Here is a 23,706-nt window from a genome sequence, read left to right as displayed (position 1 = left end):
AATGGACCGCTCAGGATTGCCATCACGTTCTCTTCACCGATGAGTGTCGCATTTGCCTTCAACCAGACAATCGTCGGGGACGTGTTTGGAGGCAACCGGGTCAGGCTGAACGCCTTAGACACACTGTCCTGCGAGTGCAGCAAGGTGGAAGTTCCCAGCTGTTATGGGGCCGACGTACGCCACTGGTGGTCATGAAAGGCGCCGTAACGGCTGTACGATATGTGAATGCCGTCCTCCGACCGATAGTGCAATCATATCGGCAGCATATTGGCGAGGCATTCGTCTCCATGGACGACAATTCGAGCCCCCATTGTGCACAACTTGTGAATGACTTCCTTCAGGATAACGACATCGCTCGACTAGAGTGGCCAGCATGTTCTCCAGACATGAACCCTATCGAACATGCCTGGGATAGATTGAAAAGGGCTGTTTATGGACGGCGTGACCCACCAACCACCCTTAGGCATCTACGCCGAATCGCCATTGACGAGTGGGACAATCTGGACCAACAGTGTCTTCATGAACTTGTAGATAGTATGACTCGACGAATACAGGCATGCATCAATGCAAGAGGACGTGCTACTGGGTAATAGAGTACCAGTGTGTACAGCAATCTGGACCACAACCTCTGAAAGTCTCGCTGTATGGTTGTACAACATGAAATGTGTGGTTTTCATGAGCAATAAAAAGAGTGGATTTGATGTTAGTGTTGATCTCTGTTCAAATTTTCTGTACAGGTTTCGGAACTCTCAAACCGAGGTGATATAAAACTTTTTTGATGTGTGTATATGATTGGGGAGGAGATGTGGACCAGCGTAGTACTTGCCAGTGCAAACGTACAAAAGAAAAAAAAAAACGAGAGCGGCGCCAAGAGTCGTTTCTCAGCGCTGAACCGATCAAGGTTTGTCTCGTAAACTACTGCAGTACCCGCTAAGCTGCAGTTTATCATGAATGCCGAAGTATAAAATACAAATCTCTGTCATCTCGTTGTATTAATAATTTCAGGCTGTCTCTCTATGTTTTGCAAGTGAGAGTGGGTCCGTAAGTTATGTGAAGAAATGAAAGTGAATGTAATCAAATGATGAGTCACAACTCTGATGTCAACACGACAGAGCATAGCTGACAATAGGTATAGCTCTGGTTAGCTTCCAAACGAGACGACTCCCAAACTATTACAGAGCTGTTCGTCATCGTAGATATACACTGAAGAGCCAAAGAAACTGGTCCACCTGCCTATCAATGTGTAGTATACAGAAAAGCCCCTGGAATCATATAATATGCTGTGGCAAAATTAATATGAATATTTCATATCAAGCCCGTGTGGGGATTTGCCAGTTACCTCGATCGGGTGCATCCCCATTGGAACTGGGTCTCGCCGGGTCTTTCGCCAGCGGTGTCGGAGGGCAGTGAGGTAATAAAATATGCACCGTGACAAAATAACTGGACTATTCCTCCAGACTAGGGGTTGGGCACTGGTCTAATAACGGGACTCATAAAAAGAAACATGTTACAAAATGTCAAGAACATGCCTTGGATGAAACTGGAAACAAGGCATATGGAAAACATCATACGAACAAGGACTTCGGAACATTAGAACTTTAGCAGCACGTGAAGCTATTAATATTTTGTTAGAAGAACTCGTTAGATATGATATGGATTTAGTTGCACTACAAGAAACAAGATACCCAGTAACAGGAAAACTGGAAACAGACTTACACATTTTATACTACAGTGGATGGGATAATGAGAAATTTCAAAATGGGAGTAGAGTTCATGGCTATTAAAAAAAAAAAAAGAAACAGCGGTGCAGTTGATGACAGAATAACTGCGTTAAGGCTAATAAGTAAATTCACAAAAAATATAATAATAATTACGCTACATGCCCCAACTAAGGTAGCGGTGGAGGAAAAGAAAGAAAGTTCCTATGAAATACTTGAAGGGATGTAGTGATGAACTAGGATATGACATGTGACATGAAACTCATTGGTGGAGATACCAATACTGAAGTCGGAAGGGAGACCTTTTGTAAGGGAATAGTACGGGTAGAAAGCTTACACGCTAGAAGTAACGATAATGGAGTGAGATTTCTTAGCTATGAAAGTGCAATCAACATAAGGTTGGTTCAAAGGGCTCTGAGAACTATGGAATTTGACTTCTGAGGTCATCAGTCTCCTAGAACTTAGAATTACTTAAAACTAACTAACCTAAGTGCATCACACTCATCTATGCCCGAGGCAGGATTCGAACCTGCGACCGTAGTGCTCGCGCGGTTCCGGACTGAAGCGCCTAGAACCGCTCGGCCACCCCGGCCGGCCCAACGTAAGGATCAATGAGCACATAATTTCCTCGGAAAGACATTTACAAGGCAACTTGGGTTACCAAATAGGCCGTCTTGGTGGACCAAAGGCACAAAATCAGTGTAATGAATGCGAAAACCATGAGAGGAGTCGAGGTAGGCACGGACCGCTCCTTAGTCACGATAGCGGTACGGCAATACATAGCTATAGAAAAGCGAAGGGGAGGAAGAAGCATAAAACAATGGAATATTGTCGCAGACAAACTGAAAGATAATGAAAGGTACCGGAGTACGTCATTAAGCTTCGAAAGTAGTGGAGAATAACCTAAACATTGAATGCCAGTGGGAAACGACGAAAACAAATGTGGAAGCAGCAGCAGCAGAGATGTGTGGAAAAAGAAACAGAAGGAAGAAAAAATCCATTTTTCACGGAGAAATGTGAACAAAAAGTGAAAGAAAGATGAGTAGCAAAGGAAAAGCACCTATAGTAACATACGAATGAAAGCAAAGAAGCATATGAAAATGCTGACAGGGAAACCAAAAATATTCTCGTAAACAAAAAGAGAGAACATATCGCAATTCTAGTCAAAAAATCATAAGAGGATAAAACTGGAAGGAATGCTAGAGATTTTTACAGATCGATTAGGTTTTTCAGAGAAAGATACACATCACACATGTATGGCACTGAAGATAAACATAGTATAGTTTTGGAAAGAACAAAAGCTATGGAAATTTGGAAGGAATATTTTGAGGAGCTTTTAAACGTCGAAGGTAGAAGTACAGAGACGGAGGAACGTAAATATCAGAAGGTAGAGCCCTTAGTTGTATTGCCGAGATTGAAAGAGATAGTAGACGCAAACAAAATACTAAAAACAAGAAGACTTCAGGGAAAGATGGAATAACAGCTGAGCTACTCAAGAAGGGAGGTGATACAATCGCAAAACAGGTACACAAACTCGTGACCAACATTTGGAACGAAGAAAGAATGCCATCTGAGTGGAAAGAAGCGGTCATAGTCCAAACAAAGAGTTTTCCTGATTTTCCAGAAAAGATTGGAACAGTATTTGTCGGCCGCCGTGGCAGAGCGGTTGTGTGTGCTGTCCTTAGGTTAGTTCGGTTTAAGTAGTTGTAAGTTCTAGGGGACTGATGACCTCACCTGTTAAGTCCCATAGTGCTCAGAGCCATTTGAACCATTTTTTAACCGTATTTAAGAGAGAGAATAGACGAGAAACATGAATGAAGAATCGATCGACCACTGATATTTGTACTGAAAGAAACCATATCAAAATATTGGAATTACAACAAAAAATGGCTATATTGTTTGTTGGTTCTAAAAAAGCCTACGATAGTATAAACAGAGAAGTTTGTGGGAGAAATTTCAGAAATCTGGAATAAGTAGAATATTCCATTTTGTCATAAAAGCAGGAATCAAGCAAGGAGACGGAATATCACCACTCTTGTTCATTGTAATAATAAAGGAAGCACTGGGTGCAACAAGTGAAGGAGAGGAGTAAACTAACACAGGAATAAAAATGAATGTACTGGCATTTGCAGACGATGTAACATTAATCGCCGAAAATTTAGATTACCTGAAAATACTGGCAAGAAAGCTATTTCAAAAAGCAAAGGAAACTGGATTAGAGGGACGTGATGGAGAAACAAAACTTACGAGAGTAGAAAGAAATTACAAGACAAAAAGGCGGTAAACCATACGGATTGGTGACCACGTGTTTGAAGAACCAAAAGAATTGAAATATCTGGGAACTGTAATAAATAACGGAAACGACGAGAAACAAGAAATAGAAGCGAGGATAAAAGTGGCATCCAGAGCATCGATCAATTAATGTCTTTCAAAATTTTATCAAGAAGAGCAAAAATAGGGATAAATAAAACTATAATCAGACCAGTATTACAATTTGGGGCAGAAATATGGAGAATGGATAATAGATAAAAGCATAAAGAGAGGAAGATAATAGTTTTCGAAAATAAAATCCTGCGGAAGATATTTGGACCAACATGTGAGGGAGGACAGTTGCGAAGAAGAGAGGACAGGGAGGTCAGGGAGGTACCGTATATAATGAAACAGATACTTTTGCGGAAGCCAAGACAAGGAGGTGGTGCAGGCGTATCTATGCAAGAGAGGAAGGGTCAAAATTGATAGAAGTTTCTGAGAAGAAAGAGAAGAGGCAGATCGAAAATAAGATCGAGAAACCAGGTGACCAAGGATTTTCAAATACTTGGCGTAAGGGATGAAGATGCAAAGAACAGAACGCTGTGGAAAAGGTCACTGGGCGAGACCAAAAACCGACTTCATTTTGTGGGACCAGGACAGTAAGAGTAAGTATTTCATTTCAAGGCTTATGGGTATTATGTGTTTAACACGGCCCATGGTCTTTCGATGGTTCGCACGCAGACCTCATCATGCCATGTCGGCATGTTCATTGGGTATATCTTTGTGGGCTAACTTTATATAAGCAAATATACAACAAAATTGTTAAGGCTTTCGTGGCCACTTGTTGACAAACTGCCTATTGGCTTCTGTTTGACTGAACTAGAGCCTTCATTGCTGCTGTGCAACACGAAAAATTGTTTAAAGAACCTGCATTGTTTCGTGGCATTCGCTTCGATTTTATGTTATACAGTGTCCATGGAGGTCATAACTGGATTACGATGGCTGTCGTTCGTGCCGATAATGACCTTAGATCTTAGACAGTGCAGCGTCCTGAATTGACAGTTTCTCCAGGACATCTAAAATAACCACACCTCGGCTATCCCAGAAAACTGTGCACATCTTTTTGCCTGCAGACGACGGTGTCTTGAATTTCTTCTTTGACGGAGAATTCGCATGTCGCCGTTAAATTGGCTGTCGTTTCGATCCCGGCTTGCAGTGGTGACACCACGTCTCGTCTCCGGTGACGATGCTATTCAGAAAATTGTCACCTTCAGATTCAAACTGGTCCAGCAGGCTCCGACAAATTTCCATTCGATGAGTTTTTGTTCTTTTGTAAGCATCCGAAGGACCCATCTCAGACAGACTTTGCGACAACCAAGATGTTCCAACGTAGATTCCAAGGCATTACACCCGACATTCAGCTTGGCACACAGTTCTCTGACCGTTACCCGCCGATCAGCAGCACGGTTGAGTTGATGAAGACGCTCTTCATTGCGACGGTGACAGCTGAGCAGGGTCGAGCGAGCCGTGGCTTGTCATGCACGCCCTTCAAAATGCCGTACCAATCGCCTGACATTGCTCACATCTATTGTACAGTCTCCATCCTCAGCCGTGAGGAATTCAATCACGCATCGCTGTTTTATACGCGCGTCCATATCATACTTCATTTTGGAACACTCCTCTGCTGGCGCTAACTGCCTGAAACTTTATTTTAATTTTGTTTTTTAGAAGTACCAGTACCTTTCGCATGAAACTACAAATGCTCTTGCAAAACAGAGACATCTAGTAGTGCTCGGAGGTACTTCTACGAATGTAGTGCACTGTAAGAGTCACTTACAGCGTTCAAAACAACAGTCGGTGCGGAGATTGTACTGAGTGATTGAAGATTGTGACGTATTTCTTTATATAGAGATCATATTGAGGAAAACATCGTCAGCGAAAGTAAGTATATCTGAAGTTATTATAACGTAAATTTGCGTTTATACTACTGTCGGTATGAGTGGTTTCCATGAGAAACCACTGAAGCAGTATGAACTTTTCATATAAGTTTATTAAATTTTAGCCGCATTTTTGCTTGTTATTTAAGACTGTAATTTGTTTTTGGCATTACGAGTTCATGGGAGTTTTGATATATGGGATTTTGTCTAGGAAAACTGCGAAATTGCTTTCAAATACCTCTCATGAAATCATCAGTGGTTGAAAACTGTAGCTTCCATTCGTTCAAAAGTATAACTACAACTATACTACAATTGATGGTTTACTTCTTGCCAGTTTCTTCTTGTATTCGTTGTTTACTGTGATAATAATGGTTAATTTAGTGAAAATTTTAAAATTATATTTCAAAGTGAAACCACCGCCTTAAAATAACTGATGTTTATTTTTTTGCCAATTTCGTTCCAAATGGCTCTGAGCACCATGGGACTTAACTTCAAAGATCATCAGTGCCCTAGAACTTAGAACTACTTAAACCTAACTAACCTAAGGACATCACACACATCCATGCCCGAGGCAGGATTCGAACCTGCGACCGTAGCGGTCGCGCGGTTCCAAACTGTAGCGCCTAGAACCGCTCGGCCACTTCGGCCGGCGCCAATTTCGTCCTGTGTTTGTTGCTTACTATGAAGAAGGTCAAATTTGTGAAACTTTCTTAAATTATTTTTTATATTGTTGGGACTCGAAGAGTTAATCGACATGAAGACATGGATTGCAGTTGCAAAATAGGCATTTTTGACTAAGAGAAACATTTTAATTAGCAAACATACGAATATAGACGTCAGAAAATCTTTTGCAAAAGCATCTGTATGGAGTACACTGCTCTGTGGATGTAGACGATGAACTGCGGGTAAATGGGAAATGAATCGACTTGAAGCTGCTGAAATATGGATATGTCGGAAAATGACAAGAACGAGCTGGACGCATAGAAAAACCAATGTGGAAATCTTAAGGAAATTGAAGGAAGAGAGATCATTAAAGGAAATGGAAAAGAAAAAATTAAAATTTATTTGATGCGTCATCAGATACAATACTTCCCTCATTAAGACTCTTGAAGGGAAAGTGCTGAGAAACAAAGGAAGAGAACGGTCTAGGAAGATATTGAGGGGAAGACATTGAGGGGAGGCTAGGATGTGACATTACGTGAAACTAAAAACGAACGTCAATGACAGAAGCCATGACCGCGCCACCCCTCCACCCCTCACTCCTCCCCCCCCCCCCCCCACCTCTCTTGGATCGATCCTTAGACTCCTCGGTGCGAACAGCTGAACAGATAAGTCCAGTGAGAGTCTAACGCTGTTGAGCAAGCTTAGGCAGCGGCGGCGCCGTGTGGTCCAGTTAGGCGGACAAAGCTGCTCTGAACGGAAACGGGATCACAGCTGAAACTCGAATTCTTGCAAGAACGGAGATAACAGTTTTGATTTCACAGCACACAATTAGCCGTTCCATACAGTGACCCCTGCGCCAGGAAACGGGCGCACAAAAGAGCGCTTCCGGCGCGCCAAGGCCGCTGGCGGACGTGGCGAGGGTGTGTGGCCGACGGGGCGACCAGCGGCCAGTTCGTGCCTCAGTTCCAACATGAACGCATGAGTCCCGCTGCAGTACACCGCCCAAAATGAGAAGGAAACACTATCTACCCACCATGGTGCACGCTATATCTGTCATCACCGTTCTCAAAATGATGGCTAACGGTAAGCTCGACGCACATTCTAAACTTCGCCGTCTATTTTATTTCTATAATGCACAATTTTATCTCTGACTAACGAGTTGAATTACTGACGGCGATAGAGCTGCAGCTTCACTTCGGAAGCCGATATACTTTTATACATAGCACGGAAATACTCATCGTGTCCACCATTTTTCCCACTTACTTTCTTCCATCGTAGCTGGCGTTGATTTCAATGTAGAATTTTTTTATGCAATCCAATGCGCTATACTTTTAGTCTATTAATAGCACCTTTCGTCACAAACCTCCCTGCTTACTCCGCACATTCGCAAAAGCTACAACAATCCTTATGGGGGATCGGCTCAGGGAATATTCATCCAGCAACTTGCTGGAAATTCTCGTAGACTCTGATGCATGCGACCAGTACTGACTATGAAATAGTCGCTAGCGTACCGGTACAAGGAGGGTTGGATTCACCAAACCGCAAAGCCGCTGGCTCTCCGGTGGGCCGACTCTGAGGGTAACGAGACTGAGTGGTAGAAAGAGCTCCACTTGGCACGTGATCTCTGCGAAATAAGGCAATGGCCGCAGCAGACACGTGACTCTGGCGCACGGCGCTCTTCCAGTAATCGCCGGAGTTTCGTTATTGGACTCTATCTGAAGTTTTTCAACTAATCTTTCGTAACAATTGTCATGAGGAGAACTAGCCTAGAACTAAACGCTTAATGTACCAATCACCTTCCCGTAATTTCAGTTGTTGGACTGCCGTAAAACTGAGAGTGTGACTGGACCGCCACTTCATCTTCTTTTTATAATCCAACGCTATTACTATTCACATAAGTACGACGATCGCAAGAAATAAACGAGGTTTACTAAGATTACATTTCACTGTTTGTCAAAAACGAAACATAGAAAAAATCGCAGACGACAAAATACATCTAATATGCTTGAACCCGTATCATTAATGGTGTTATCTTTCTGTATCTGAATTAGTTTAACAGAGTTAAGAAATGCCATTATTTTTTGCTAGAGCGCAGTAATTTTCAAAATTAAAGTATTTGACAATGAAAGTATCGTATTTTTAGAGGCTTTGTATGAACCTATTGTGGGCATTTTCAATTTGGGGAGTGATACCATCACAGCGCACGCCATTGTCGATAAATGATCTACTAAGGTCGTTTTATGTTCAGTTTTTGTCATTAAAACTTGCGGTATATAAGATCGTAAACGTGGGGAATGTGAAACTTTCTTGTCATTGGTGAAAGAGTTAATTTGTCGTCCTTTTTAATACAATGTCTCTACAACTGGCATCCGTGTAATTACCTTATAAATTTTGATGCCTATTTACTGGCCTGCGTTGCCACTACAGCATAGCATTTATCACTCTCCAACAAAAAGCCGTCATTTGGTGTTTCTTTAATTTTAAATATTAGTTGTTATACTGTTTTTCTTCTTTTTCTGCTTTACGAGTAACAAGTTCATTTGGAACGTTAATACATATACATATATTATGTTGCGTAATTTTCCTAATATTGGCGTCCGCAGCTCGTGGTCGTGCGGTAGCGTTCTCGCTTCCCACGCCCGGGTTCTCGGGTTCGATTCCCGTCGGGGTCAGGGATTTTCTCTGTCTCGTGATGAGTGGGGATACGTTACAAAAAAAAAAAAAAAAAAGGTGCTGTGTGATGTCATTAGGTTAGTTGGGTTTAAGTAGTTCTAAATTCTAGGGGACTGATGACCATAGATGTTAAGTCCCATAGTGTTCAGAGCCATTTGAACCTAATGTCGGCAGTCATATCACCCATGAATTATTGGTTCTAAACATCCCCGCGCTTTTAAAGTTTGTGTTCTTTTTTAAGGGAGGGGTAGGGAAATTTTTGATTTTTTCATTGCATCTCAGCGGTGTTGGCTGCATAAACTTAGCATTTTTTGTTTACTGGTTGTATGGAATATTGTTGTGAGTGTATCAGCTGAGCTTCTAATCTCGCGAGTTTCTTGTTACGACATTAGTTCATTGTTTTTGCTGTTTCAGCTTCCGAAGATAACTAGAATCACGAACTCAAATATGTATTTGAAGTTGTAGTTGTAATCTCTATATCACCTTGCTAAGATGTTCCTTTTTATAAAAATGATACGTTTAGGTTGAAAAATACTGTTCCTGAGGAACTACTAAGGAGTTTTAGCATTTATATCGTTGCTTTTGGCCGATAGTTTATTATAACCACTCGATAAGGCAAATTCTATTCAGTTTACTATGCTGTATTATTTCGACAGTTGTCCCCACTTGATTTTTTAATTGTTACGTCTGACAAGCATGGCAATACATTAGCAACAGCCGCAGTACTTTTTTGTACAAATAGTTAGTTTTAATTATTACTAGCTTCTGAGTGGTAGCACACAACAGTAGCTTTCTCCGTGTGCATTAGTGCTTTACTCTCAATTTCTTCGTGTTTCTGTTTTTACCTGAGCTATTCTCACACTTGCACTGTAGGTTCACAATATCATAAGCGCCATTGTCCCGCGATTCGAATGTATCAAAAGATCTTGTTCAGTAGTGCGTTAGCAAAGTGTTTAGAGTACTTCGTTTCGTACGTGCTGTCAGTTCTTTAGATAGTTCGGTCTGACTGCGAAAGTTGACAAGAAACTGTATTAGTTGTGAGTCGATCTACTGGGGGTGTGCCACAGTCCGAAAAGAACTGCGCTGGCCATGGTCGACAGGCATTAAGCTGCTTCTCTGGACTGTGGTGGCTCTTGGATCTCTGTGCAACGACTGCGGAACCTCAGATGTGTCCCGTGTCGCATTGGATCCTTGACTCGACAGCGTCTTTCTTGCGCTTCACCTTCCAGGTTCGTCTTCACCCGAAATTCAATAGCGGTTAGTGGCTGGGTCGGTAATGTCCAGCCAGGAGACGACTGTGCATAATGGGCACACCGCTATGGATATAGGCGTTTTCACCAGGCGTTAGGGGGTTGACTTGATCAGACTAATGACCCGTCACAAGTGACTCCATAGTTGTGACTACGGCCGATATTCCAGAAAGATCTGTACTTCCACAAAGGAAGGAACTGCTCAAATGTTACACACATGATGTAACTCCTATGAAAAATAGCAGTCAGACTGGGAAGGAAGAAAAATGCGGACTTTTTAAGGCTGCTGAGATTTCTCACCCGAGGTGAGTAGTGGGCGACATTGGCTGCTGTCGAACACACTGAGTGGAATCAACAGAAATTCCTCAATGTCAGAATCAATGATGATTTTGACTTTGGTTCTCAGGTAATCATTACGGCCTCGTCTCAACGCCTGGCTTAAGTGGTGAAAATGACTAATTTCTTTAGCGAGGTAGAACCACAGCTCCCGATTTTTAGCATCCTTCCGAGAACTGACAGCGATCTTCTGATCTGGAGCCTGCTGGAAGCATAAAATAGAGGCTCCGTCGGAAATGCGACGATTGAGTACGCAGGTTTCGTGCCCTATGCTATCACATTTGGAACTGACAGGTCTCTCTTAATAGGTCAGGCATTAATTACACTAAGGAAGTTGCTACTCGCTTAACGGAGTACGGGTCTCGTGCATATAATTTTTTTTTTTTTTTGGTCAGACAAACCCATTTTCCAGTCACAGTCTTCATTATCCACTAAGTAAGCTCGCATAATATGCTCGTCAGCACACGTTCATATTTCTCTGGCGCGTATGCGGTAAAACTAAAATTAATTGAACTGCATAAACCACTTCTTTACCCTATGATCTAGCCGCGTGGTCTTTGGCGCCTTGCCATGGTTCGCACAGCTGCCCCCATCGGAAGGTCGAGTCCTCCATCGGGCATGGGTGTGTGTGTTGCCATTAGCCTAAGTTAGTTTAAGTAGTAAGCCTATGGACCGATGATGGTTCAGATGGTTCTGAGCACTATGGGACTTAACATCTGAGGTCATCAGTCCCCTAGGCTTAGAACTACTTAAACCTACCTAACCTAAGGACATCACACACAGCCATCCAGGATTCGAACCTGCGACCGTAGTGGTCACGCGGTTCCAGACTGAAGCACCTAGAACCGAGGAGCGATGACCTCAGCAGTTTGGTCCCATAGGATCTTACCACAAATTTCCAAGTTTCCCTATGATTCCTCTGTGAATATGGAACACATTCGCATATACGCTTAGTGTCGGAAGCGTATTGGTACAATGGTCTGATTGTTAAACATACAATACGTATTGGCTGAATAGAACCTACTGCTATATTATACCACCTATAGAATTCGTTCGTTGGAGTGTGATTTGGTGGGAAATTGCTTCGATTATGCGTCTCATGTAGCAGTGAATGTTGCTAACGGTGTTCCTAGCTCGTACGAGGAAAGCGAAAACTTTAGACTTTGGCTGAATCTTCATGTACATCTTGGCTAAATAGAGCTCTTTGTCAGAGGGTGCTCCAGGCATAATATTTCAGCCACCCATTGCCTTTCACGTACAATGTTACTAAAGAGTAATAGGCCTCTTTGTAAATCAGCATCGCGTTATAATTGCCTCCATTTGCTGTCGCCATTGCAAGATTTGTGTAATAATCATTTACTGTCATTACGATTTGCTTGGATCTGATCAAGTCGCAATGCATTACCGACAATGTCGAATGTATTCGGAAAACACACTTTAATTGTCATGTAACATACTAGCTAAATCTTTCTAATGGCCGTCAGAATATTGAGTCAGGATACTGTCTGGACTGAAAATTTATTGACAGAAAGAATATTGCACATGACGCCGATGGTGGAACTTTCAAAGAGATAGTAGTTCCGGATGTGCTTCAGAAAAGTATGATAGGTCCATTTTATATTTGTAATATATGTTAATGACTTAGCGGACAGTATTATTTGCACTCTCAGGTTTTTCGAAGATGATGTGGTTATTTGTGAGGAATTGATACCCGAAAAAAATTTTCCTAACATCCAATAGGATGTCGATAAAATATCAACCTGGTACACTCCACTGTAGATAAAGCAGATGTCAGGTATCGATTTACTGGTAGGATACAGGAAAAACAGGGGTTTTCGTTACTTAAACAGAAGGTCGCGCTACAAAACGGGAGGCGAACAGAATCTGTGACCGGTTTTGTTTGGATGGTTATGAACAGATCAGTGACACGCGTTATTCCGTTACACGTGTTCCAAGTAATACACTAAGGCACATTCTGGAACGGTAACAGGCAGTAACTTTACCACATGGTAACGACAGAAATGTCATGTAGTCATTTCCCAGATGTGTTCAGAAAATGCAAATGCATGGTGGATTGTTTGAACTACAGAATTAACGTCATTTAACTGCATTATGCTGTTGAGTGTGGTACATTAAAATGACAGGAAATAGCGCCTAATACTTTCAGTAGACCGAGAAGTCTGTTGTGGGAGCCCAAGTAACGACTATGACTAATGTTCTGTTTGGAGTCTACGAAGTGATTTTCCGTTACATAGCAACCTTAACATCTATCAGTCTGGTCATAAACTAGAATTCGGCTACTCGTGCGGTGTGTTAGGGCAAAGAAATAACTGCACATTCAGCCTATTTAGATAAAGCGTATATACAGGGCGGCTCCAGTAACTATTTTATTTATCTGCATGAATTCAAGTGTCTCGATGAGTGTTTGAAGGATAAATATCTCTTTTTTCCTCACAGAACATGATGCACTAGTTCAAATGGTTCAAATCACTCTGAGCACTATGGGACTTAACATCTGAGGTTATCAGTCCCCTGGAACTTAGAACTACTTAAACCTAACTAACCTAAGGACATCACACACATCCATGCCCGAGGTAGGATTCGAACCTGCGACCGTAGCGGTAGCGCGGTTCCAGACTGCAGCGCCTAGAACCGCAAGGTCACCCCTGTCCACAAGTCAACTGTTAGTTATTGTGTTGTAAACGGTCTATTATGCAGGGTGATTTTTTTCGGCCGTGTACAAACTCTAGGGACTGATCGATGAGAGGATACGGAACAAAAAAGGTCTAATAAAATTGTGTCCGAAAATGTTAGAGACCGTTCGTTCAATCATACATTGTTACTGAGATTGTGGTCTGCTATGCGCTGTACCATGCAGCCACAGTTGCAGTATGTGCTGAAAATGGTTCCATGTGCATGCGTGTACGCGCCGTATCATGTTCTGTTTCACACGTTCGCATCGGTCAGGATGCATCTAACAGTGTGCAAGGCAGCATGAATACGCTGTTCCCGTGTCTCCACATCTGGAAGAGGCTACGCGCACACGATACTTGTGAGATGGCCCCATAACCAGAAATCGCACGGGGTGAGATCCGCTGAAGGAGCAGGACCCCCTCGTCCGCGCCATCTAGCAGGGAAGATACGATTGAGATGCGTCCGGACGTTAACGGCGAAGTGGGCTGGAGCACCATCATGTAGAAGCCACATAATTCTTCGAATCATCAGTGGCACTTCTTCCGGCAGGGGAGGCAAAGTCTCCAACAAGAAACGCCGGTAGTTCCGGCTTGTTAGATGACGTGGAAGGAAGACTGTTCCCAAATACGGTCGCCAATTATCCCGGCCCACACATTCCGGCTGCACCGATCCTGATGATTCACTGTCACCATGCCATGAAGATTCTGCATACCATCCCATCGATGAGTGTTATGAAAGCCGAATATGCCACTCCCCATAAAAGTGGCCTCATCTACGAATAGGATGGATGACACATACCCCGGAATGGTGGTTACTTGGTGAAGAAACCAGTGACAAAACTGCTCCCGATGTGGAAGGTCTGTCGCTAGTAAGCCCTTCACACAATTTAAGTGATAAGGGTAGTAACAATTTCATTGGAGAATGTTCCACACAATCATCTGGCTTACCCTGTTGTGGTGGGCCAATTGCCTGGTACTGATACGGGGGTCGCCTTCCACAGTATTAATACATTTTCCTCCAAGTCTGGTGTCAGAACTACGAGTACGTCCTTCATGATTTCCTGCTTCCTGAAACGACCCTGTCTCAGGCAAACGGCGAAACACTGTTACAAACATTGAATGCTGTGATTGTTGTCGGCGGGGATATGTCTCCTGATACAACCTTGCTGCCCGCCGCCAGTTGCCTTTTGCCTCTCCATAAGTAAGCACCATGTGGGCAAGCTCTCGATTCGAATCCGGAACCATTGTGTGCATCGCTGTATCAGATCCACTACAAGGTGAGTCAGCAAGAGAAGTAAATGGCACACAACATTACCAGTTACTATGGCAGGAGAGGGCGCTAGGGCATGGGCTATGAGGAACGGTACCACCTTCTAGGAGGAAACCAAACATACTGTAGCTGTGGCTGCAGGATACAGCGCGAATTAGACCGCAGTCTCTGTAACAAAGTATGATTGAATAAATGGTCACTAGCATAGAAATCATGCATTTCATTAGACTTTTGTTCCGTATTCTGTCATCGATCAATCCCTTGAGTTTGTACACGGTGGACAAAATCACCCTGTATTTTTCATCTATTTTCATCACATCGTGTTGCCAAAACATATATTTCTCTTAAGCTCCTAAACATGAATTTATGCACATAATGAGTTAATTTAATATATAACTAAAATTTATTTATTTGCAATTCAGTTACAATATGTTATCTTGGTTCTAAAATAGACATTGAACAACATAGTATACAATACATACTATCATGAACCATGGACCTTGCCGTTGGTGCCTCAGCTATACAGATAGACGTACTGTAGGTGCAACCACAATGTAGCGTAGAAGTTTTACAGAGCACAATATAATCATAGCTAACACTTGATTTAAGAATTATGAAAGAAGGTTGTATACGTGGAAGAGATCTGAAGACATCGAAAGGTTTCACATTGATTATGTAATGGTAAGACAAAGATTTCGGAACCAGATTTTAAATTGTAAGTCATTTCCAGGGGCAGGTGTGGACTCTGACCACAATTTATTGTTTACGAACTGTAGATTAAAGATGAAGAAACTGAAAAAACGTAGGAGTTTAGGGAGATAGGACCTAGTTAAACTGAAAGAACCAGAGATTGCAGAGAATTTCACAGGGGGCATTAGGGAATGATTGACAAGAACAGGCGAAGGGAACACAGTAGAAGATGAATGAGTAGCTCTGAGAGATGAAATGGTGAAGGCAGCAGAGAATCAAATAAGTAAAGAGACAAAGTCTGGTAGAAATCCTCAGATAACACATGAGATATTGAAGTTAACTGATGGAAGTAAAAAACATGAAAATGCAGTAAATGAAGCAAGCAAAAGAGAATGCAAATGTCTAAAAATGAGACTGACAAGAAGTGCAAAATGACTAAGCAGGAATGGCTAAATGACGAATGTAAGGATTTGAAAGAATATATTGCTAGTGGAAAGATAGATGCCGGCTACAGGAGAATGAAAGAGGCTTTTTAAGAAAAGAGAACGCCTGTATGTATATTAAGAGCTCAGATGGAAAACAAGCCCTAGGTGAAGATGGGAAAGCAGAAAGGTGGAAGGGGTATATAGAGGGTCTATACAAGGGAGATGTACTTGAGGGCAATATTATGGAAATGGAAGAGGACGCAGGTAAAGAAGAGATGAAGATATGATACTTCATGAACAATTTCACTCAGCACTCAAAGACTTAAGTCGAAAGAAGCCCTCGGGAGTAGACACTATTCCCTTGGAACTACTGATAGCCTTGGCAGATCCGCGCGCAGTGGCCGCGCGGTTTGAGGCGCCATGACACAAATTGCACGGCCCCTACCGCCGCAGGTTCGAGTCCTCCCTCGGGCATGAGTGCGTGTGTTGTTCTTAGTATAAATTAGTATAAGTAGTGTGTAAATTTAGGGACAGATGACCACAGAAGTTTGGTCCCTTAGGAATACACACACACACAGCCTTGGGAGAGCCATCCATGACAAAACTCTTCCATCTGGTGAGCAAGATGTATAAGACAAGCGAAATACCCTCAGACTTCAAGAAGAATATAATAATTCCGATTCCAAAGAAAGCTAGTGCTGACAGGTGTGAAAATTGCAGAACTAACAATTAAATAAGTCACGGTTCCAAAATACTAACACGAATTCTTTGCAGAAGAATGGAAAAACTGGTAGAAGCCGACTTAGAGAATATCGATTTGGTTTCCGGAGAACTTTAGGAACACGCGAGGCAATACTGACCCTACGACTTCTCATAGAAGATAGGGTAAGGAAAGGCAAATCTTCGTCAATAGCATTTGTAGGCTTAGAGGAAGTTTTTGATTCTGTTGACTGGAATACTCACTATCAAATTCTAAAGGTGGTGATAGTAAAATACAGGGAGCGAAAGGCTATTTACAATTTGTACAGAAACCATATGGCAGTTATAAGGGACGAGGGGCATGGAAGGGAAGAAGTGATAGAGATGAGAGTGAGACAGGGTTGTAGCCTATCCCCGATGTTATTCAATCTGTATACTGAACAAGCAGTAAAGGAAACAAAAAGAAAATTTGGAATAGGAATTAAAGTCCAGGGAGAAGAAATAAAAACTTTGAGGTTTGCTGATGATAATGTAATTCTGTCAGAGACAGCACGGGACTTGGAAAAGGACGTGAACGGAATGGACAATGTCTTGAAAGGAGGATATAAGACGAACATCAACAAAAGCAAAACGAGGATAATGGAATGTAGTCGAATTAAATAAGGTAATGCTGAGGGAATTAGATAAAGAAATGAACACTTAAAGTAGTAGACCAGTTTTGCTATTCGTGCAGCAAACTAACTGACGATGGTCGAAGTAGAGAGGAGATAAAACGTAGACTGCCAATGGTAAGAAAAGTGTTTCTAAAGAGGAAAAATTGGTTAACACAGAGTATAGATTTAAGTGGCAGGAAGTCGTTTCTGAAAGTATTTGTACGGAGTGAAGACATGTATGGAAGTGAAACATGGACGATAAACAGTTTAGACAAGAAACTTTTGAAATGTAGTGCTACAGACGAATGCTAAGGATTAGGTGGGTAGATCACGTAACTAATGAGGAGGTACTGAATAGAACTGGGGAGAAAAGAAATATGTGACACAACCTCATTAGAAGAAGGGATCGGATGGTAGGACACATTCTGAGGCATCAAGGGATCTCCAATTTAGTATTGGAGGGCAGCGTGGAGGGTAAAAATCGTAGAGGGAGACCAAGAGATGAATATACTAAGCAGATTCAGAAGGATGTAGGTTGCAGTAGGTACTAGGAGATGAAGAAGCTTGCACAGGATAGAGTAGCATGTAGAGCCACATCTTCGGACTGAAGACTACAACAGCAATAACATTTGAATAAAATTTAAGCTGTATTACTATGTGTTATGCTTTTTACGAAGAAAAGTAAAATAGGTAGGAGGGAAAGAAAAGCGAAAACGTGAAAAAAGGAAGAGAAAGAGAGAGGAGGGAAGAATGATTACAAGAAAAGAAATATGTTTACTTACTGCCGTTTGGCCCTCTAGTGAAATTTGTGACTGGATTCAGGATTTCTTGGTAGGGAGGACGCAGCATGTTATCTTCGATATTAATTTCAGGTGTGCCCCAGGAATGTGTTTTGGGACTTTTGCTGTTCATGTTTATTATTGAACTTGCAGATAATGTTAATAATAATTTTTAACTTTTCGCAGATAATGCAGTTATCTGTAATGAAGTACTGCTTGGAAAAAGCTGCACAAATGTTCAGTCAGATCTTGACAAGTGGTGCAAAGATTGGCAATTTGCTTTAAATATTCAGAAACGTAATTTTTTTCATATCGCAAAACGAATAAGGTAGTATCCTATAACTGCAAATTCAGTGACTCACAGTTAGAATCGCTAGACTCATACAAATACTTGGGTGTAGCAATTTGTAGGGATAAGAAATGGAACGACGATATAAGATGAGTCGTAGGTAAAATAGGTGGCAGACTTCGGTTCATTGGTAGAATACTGTACTACCAAATAGGATTAACACAATATATTGAAACTATACACAGAAGGACAGTACGAATGGTCTCAAGTTTGTTTGACCCACTAGAGAGCGTCACGGAGGTGCTGAAATAACTGAAGTAGAAGACGCTTGAAGATGCAAATCGAACCGTAAAATCTTACTTAGAAAATTTCAAGAACCAACTTCAAGTGATCAATTTAGGAATGTACTACAACCTTCCATAGATAAGATTAAACCAATTACAGCGCCCACACCAGCGTTTACGTAATCATTCTTCCTGTACTCCATAAGTGAATGGAATCGGAAGAAGCCCTAACAACTGACACAATGAGAAGTTACCTCTGTGATACTCTTCACAGTGGTTTCCAGAATATGGATGATGTTGTAGATATAGATTTAGATGTTTCGTCTCCTAATTTTTAATAAACTTCCTGAGCTGTGAATGCTCTTACCTGCTGATTTCACAATACTTTCCCTGGCAAGTCTGTCTTGTAGTTTGATTTCAGAGTTCTTCATACCTAGTATTTTCCTGTCTTCTCTAATAATTTTGAAGAAACATTGCCTGGTCTTCCGGTAGGTCTTCATCATTGAGGATGTAGTGTACACTTTTAGTGAATAATCTTTTCTTCCAGAGCTCAAAGTGTGTGTTCGCTTCGAAGAAGCCTCTTACTTGTAATTTTGGATATCATGTCTAGCCCTCCGCATAAATCATAGATTTCTGTGTTTGCTAGTTTCCTCCAGTCCTCTGTGATTTTATCTTGGATTCGTCCAAATATCTGTCTCGAAATTTTCGTTCTAAAGCTTTTTAGTTTCATTACTTTTTACTCTGTTGACGTCCAAATCTCACCAGTGTTTGTAAGGACCGTCAGAATGGGGTTTTTAGACATGTGTATAATTGCCTTTTATAATGTCTAACAGTGCGACATAACACCTGATTTTTGTATTGTCATTAATTTCTACTTTGAGACAGTTGTCTGCAGTAAACATGATTCCAAAATAAGGGATCTGATTTACTTTTTCCGTTTTTTATGCACTTATTTTAAGATATGTGCTGAATTCTTTCTTTGTGAGACGACAAACTATTTGGTTTTACCAAAAAAATTTAGAAACCTGTTCCAAATGGCTGATGTTTAATATTATTTCGTATGAACTGATTTCTTCCTCATTTTCTTCTCAGATTACTGTATCTTCTGCACAAGCTAGTATCTTAAATCTTTTTTTAGTTTTGTTCCAAAAGGTGACGTAGTCATTTTACTGCTGATCTGATCTGTAAAGAGGTTTAAAATTAAAAGTGTTCTAACATCTCCTTTTTTGGTCCCAGAAGCAACAAAAAATGTTTGTGAGAAATTGTTTTGTGTGTCAACTCTAAAATTGGTTTCAGTGCACATTTTTACGAACTGTATTAATTTTTCTGCAGTTCAAAATTCTTTCATTAACACACATAGACTTTATTGAAAGTATTAAATTCTTCCTTAAAATCTATTAAAAGCGTATCCACATCCTGAGCGTATTCTAATTTATTTTCAAGTAAAATCTGTAAATAAAAATGTTTCCAAATATTGATCTGTCCTTTCTAAAATCAACTTGTACATCATCAAAAATTTCTTTCAGATATGGTTGTAGTATTGATAAAATTATCTCTGCAAATATTTGGTATTAGGAATCGAGTAATAACATACCCCCTGAAGTTGGTGTAACTAGATGGATATCCTTTATCATGTACTGAGTGAATTGAACATCTTTTTAGTCTTTTGGAATTTGCTCTTTTATACTACTATTGATACTCAGATTACGTAGTTTTCTATAGGTAGGCAGACTGCTTACTTTCCAATATTAGCTGGCACTAAGTAACTGTCAACTCCTTTATACCTTTCCGACTTGTGTACACTTTCTTCCTCTTCTTGTTCAATTAGTATTTTGACAGTCTGTAAATCTATTTTACTCTTCGTTATTATAATATTACCATTGTTATTATTTAACAGTTCTTCAAAATAATATTTACATTTGTCTGTCATGTATTTTTGTTCCGTTAACAGATTCTCGTCGGTAGCTTCCATGTTATTTCAGCAGTTCTTTTTTATTCATTTAGTTTTATACAGCTCAAGAAAACCCCTGGTGTTCTTTTGTTGGTTCTCTATTTTGTTTTCTTGTTATAGAGTGACAAGCCTGTTTTTGTTTAATGAGGATGTGTTCACATCACCCCGATTTTGCAGAAATTTTATCCCTGTTATCTTTCTGCCAATAATATCTTCGGCACATTCCCAGCAAACCACCTACTTCAGTTATATTTCTTAAATCTTAACATTTTTTTAGTTATCTCTTGTCTTTTAAGTATTTCTATTCATTTCCACTTGCAGTAACTGAAGTGCTATTTGCAGAGCAATTTTTGTTACCTTTATTTACAAAATCCTCTATGAATTAGTGACATATTATGAGATCTGTTTGTTTAGATGTATTTGGGAGTGTGTGCACATTTTGCCTCTGCCTTTTACACGATAACACATGAACCTTTTAGTTAAGAAGAAGTTTGAGTGACAGTCCCACTCCTGACAACAGCTATGCTTGTTTCGTGATGTCTCTGGAATATATGATCAATTTGACTTTGTGTAATGCTAACTGCAGAGACCCATGTAAGTTCGTGTATATTTGTGTGGGGAATTAATTACATATAATTACAGTGTTCCTTGTAACAAAGTCTAGCACTTTGATTCCATTATTTTTTATCTTTACATACACTATGTTTCCAAACTGCTGTCATAAAATAACATTTGTGTCATATTTTTGCATTTAAATTACCAATAAGTATCTTAATACTTAGGAAAATTGCCATATGGCTCTTGATGCTTTTCATCAAATTACTCTTTAGCTTCATTTTGTTTTTCTTCTATAGGTACACATACATTGATGATAATTGTAGATATCTACATTCAGTTATGAGCTGGTCAATTCTCTCATTTCTTGCCTGCAGTTCGTTAACACTGGGGATGACACTGCTGTTCGCTATGAAACCAGTTCCAAATTCAGATTTCCCAGAGATATTTACACGATAAAGTATTGTGGTGTTATCTTTCCAAACAGTAGCTTCATTCTTGTTCCATACATTTTGTATCTAAGGTCTTCATCAATTACAAAGGATATTCTACTAGGTTTATACAGACTACTTACATTCCATGGACACAAAATAATGATCTCAATGTGCCTGACCATCACATTTCTAATGTATAGCTGAATTGTTTATAAGGTTAACAACTGATTTTATTCATAAAAGGATTTTGTGATCAGTTTCTTCGTCCATGCACAACTGCTAACCTGGAAGATCAAGTGATTTGTCTTTGAAGTTATCGTCCTGTAGCCTTTGAAGGTCAGTTCCTTACTGGAACAAGAACTTTTTAGAAAAAGCAGTTTGAGCCAACAGCTGTATATATCACCTTTATTCTCACAATCATCACAGGAAAATTTGTACACTGATGAATCAGAAATGCATAAAATTGAAACAGGATGCAGCTTCAAGTATACTACAAACTTCCTCCTTAATAGTATGCATAAACTCAAAAACCTAAAAAACAGTCTGAAAAAAACACAATAGTGTATAGTATATACAAAGTGTAATCTATACTTTATTGTATTTTTATGGTTCATAGCTCTGGACATGCAGCTGTATCTTGTTTACATTAAAAGTATTTTTGATCCATCGATGTACTGCTTTTGCTCCATGATGGTGGTTGCTAAAACTGAAACCAGTTGGGAATAAAGGTGTATACATAGAGCTGGTGGCTCAAATTGCTTTTATTCAAATTTCCCACTGGAAGGCTTCGGCTGCTGTTTTTCGGTCACACCAGTTATTTCAGTTTCTGCTAAACAGCAAAACTATTGAGTCACACCGTATACACCACCTAGGAAGGCACCCAATGAGACACAACGGCTCCACAAGGGACATGTCACAACAATGAATAAAATACAGAGACAAAAATGCAGTAGTATTAAGGGTGCAGAATGTGCGATACATCATCACTGTACTGGAAATGTATAAAGTATGTAATCATAGTGAATAACCAAAGTTAACGAATAGTGTAAAGAGAGTAATGATAAGGAATATTCGACTGGCATGCTATATCATGTGACTAAAATTGATCAGATGGACATTTGCAATTGCAACTTCAGTCCATATTTAGCAGCTAGTGGCGCTAATACGAACTCTCACTTATCCAAGCCTACTTCCCATCAAGTCAATAGAGGCTTAGAGAAGATGGGTCGTCCATCCATCACTGACAGCTACAATAAAGGAATTCAGTGTATTTACAGTGACATTCAAAGCAGAATTCCGAGTTGTGTAAACCTTAATGAGCTCTTACTTTTTAGATTCATACCAGTATTAATTTCCGATATTCGATGTTGGTAGGTAACAGTAAAGTGCTCAGAATATCTTAGGTCTTTTCATGTCAGTAGCATGTAGAGTAGCAAAACCCCCGAGTCTCTTGAGGGCCAAGCAGAGCCGCTTTGTAAATCCTTCTGAGAACACACCACTGCTCTTGTTATATTATCCATATTTTCTTCAAAGTAGAACGCTTCCATTAGAGAACGACATGCGGACCAGGATTTACTGCAGAAAAATAAGAGGGGTATATTATAAATAAGATCCGTTTGTGAATGAGAGTGAGTCTGACATGTCACTCCTGCAGTTGGCAAATGCGTCTGCTCCCAGAGTTCTTTGTGCGCGTGTAGATGTCCTGTCAGCTGTATCGTCCGCCGGTGTGCTGAGCTGTAGAAATTTATAATTTATTTTAGCTATGTGAAGCTACCTAGCAGGAACCCTGGCAAACATTTTCTTAGATCACTTAAAAAATAAATTTTTTAGAAAACAAATTCAACAAGCTGATAAAGTCACTGTATACTGACGATATGTTGATGTAACCCTCATACTCTCAAACGAAAATAATGAAAAGGAAGGGGAAACTTTATTGACACATTCCTGGGGTCAGATACATCACATGATCACACTGACAGAACCACAGGCACATACACACAGGCAACAGAGCATGCACAATGTTGGCACTAGTACACTGTATATCCAACTTTCGCAGCAATGCAGGCTGCTATTCTCCCATGCAGACGATCGTAGAGATGCTGGATGTAGTCCTGTGGAACGGCTTGCCATGCCATTTCCACCTGGCGCCTGAGTTGG

General features: G+C 40.6%; 1 protein-coding gene across 1 annotated transcript in view; it reads left to right on the top strand.

The window, feature by feature from the left end:
- The first annotated feature begins 7,513 nt into the window (after positions 1-7,513).
- LOC126298861 (uncharacterized) overlaps positions 7,514-23,706 on the top strand; it is a 148,615-nt gene continuing 132,422 nt past the window's right edge. Inside the window, exon 1 of the mRNA XM_049990370.1 lies at positions 7,514-7,651. Coding sequence (XP_049846327.1) covers positions 7,576-7,651 — 76 coding nt within the window. The 5' untranslated portion in view covers positions 7,514-7,575. The remainder of the gene's footprint in view (positions 7,652-23,706) is intronic.

Source organism: Schistocerca gregaria, chromosome X, assembly GCF_023897955.1.
Source record: "Schistocerca gregaria isolate iqSchGreg1 chromosome X, iqSchGreg1.2, whole genome shotgun sequence".
Lineage (NCBI taxonomy): Eukaryota > Metazoa > Arthropoda > Insecta > Orthoptera > Acrididae > Schistocerca > Schistocerca gregaria.
This window is presented reverse-complemented; position numbering and strand designations above follow the sequence as displayed.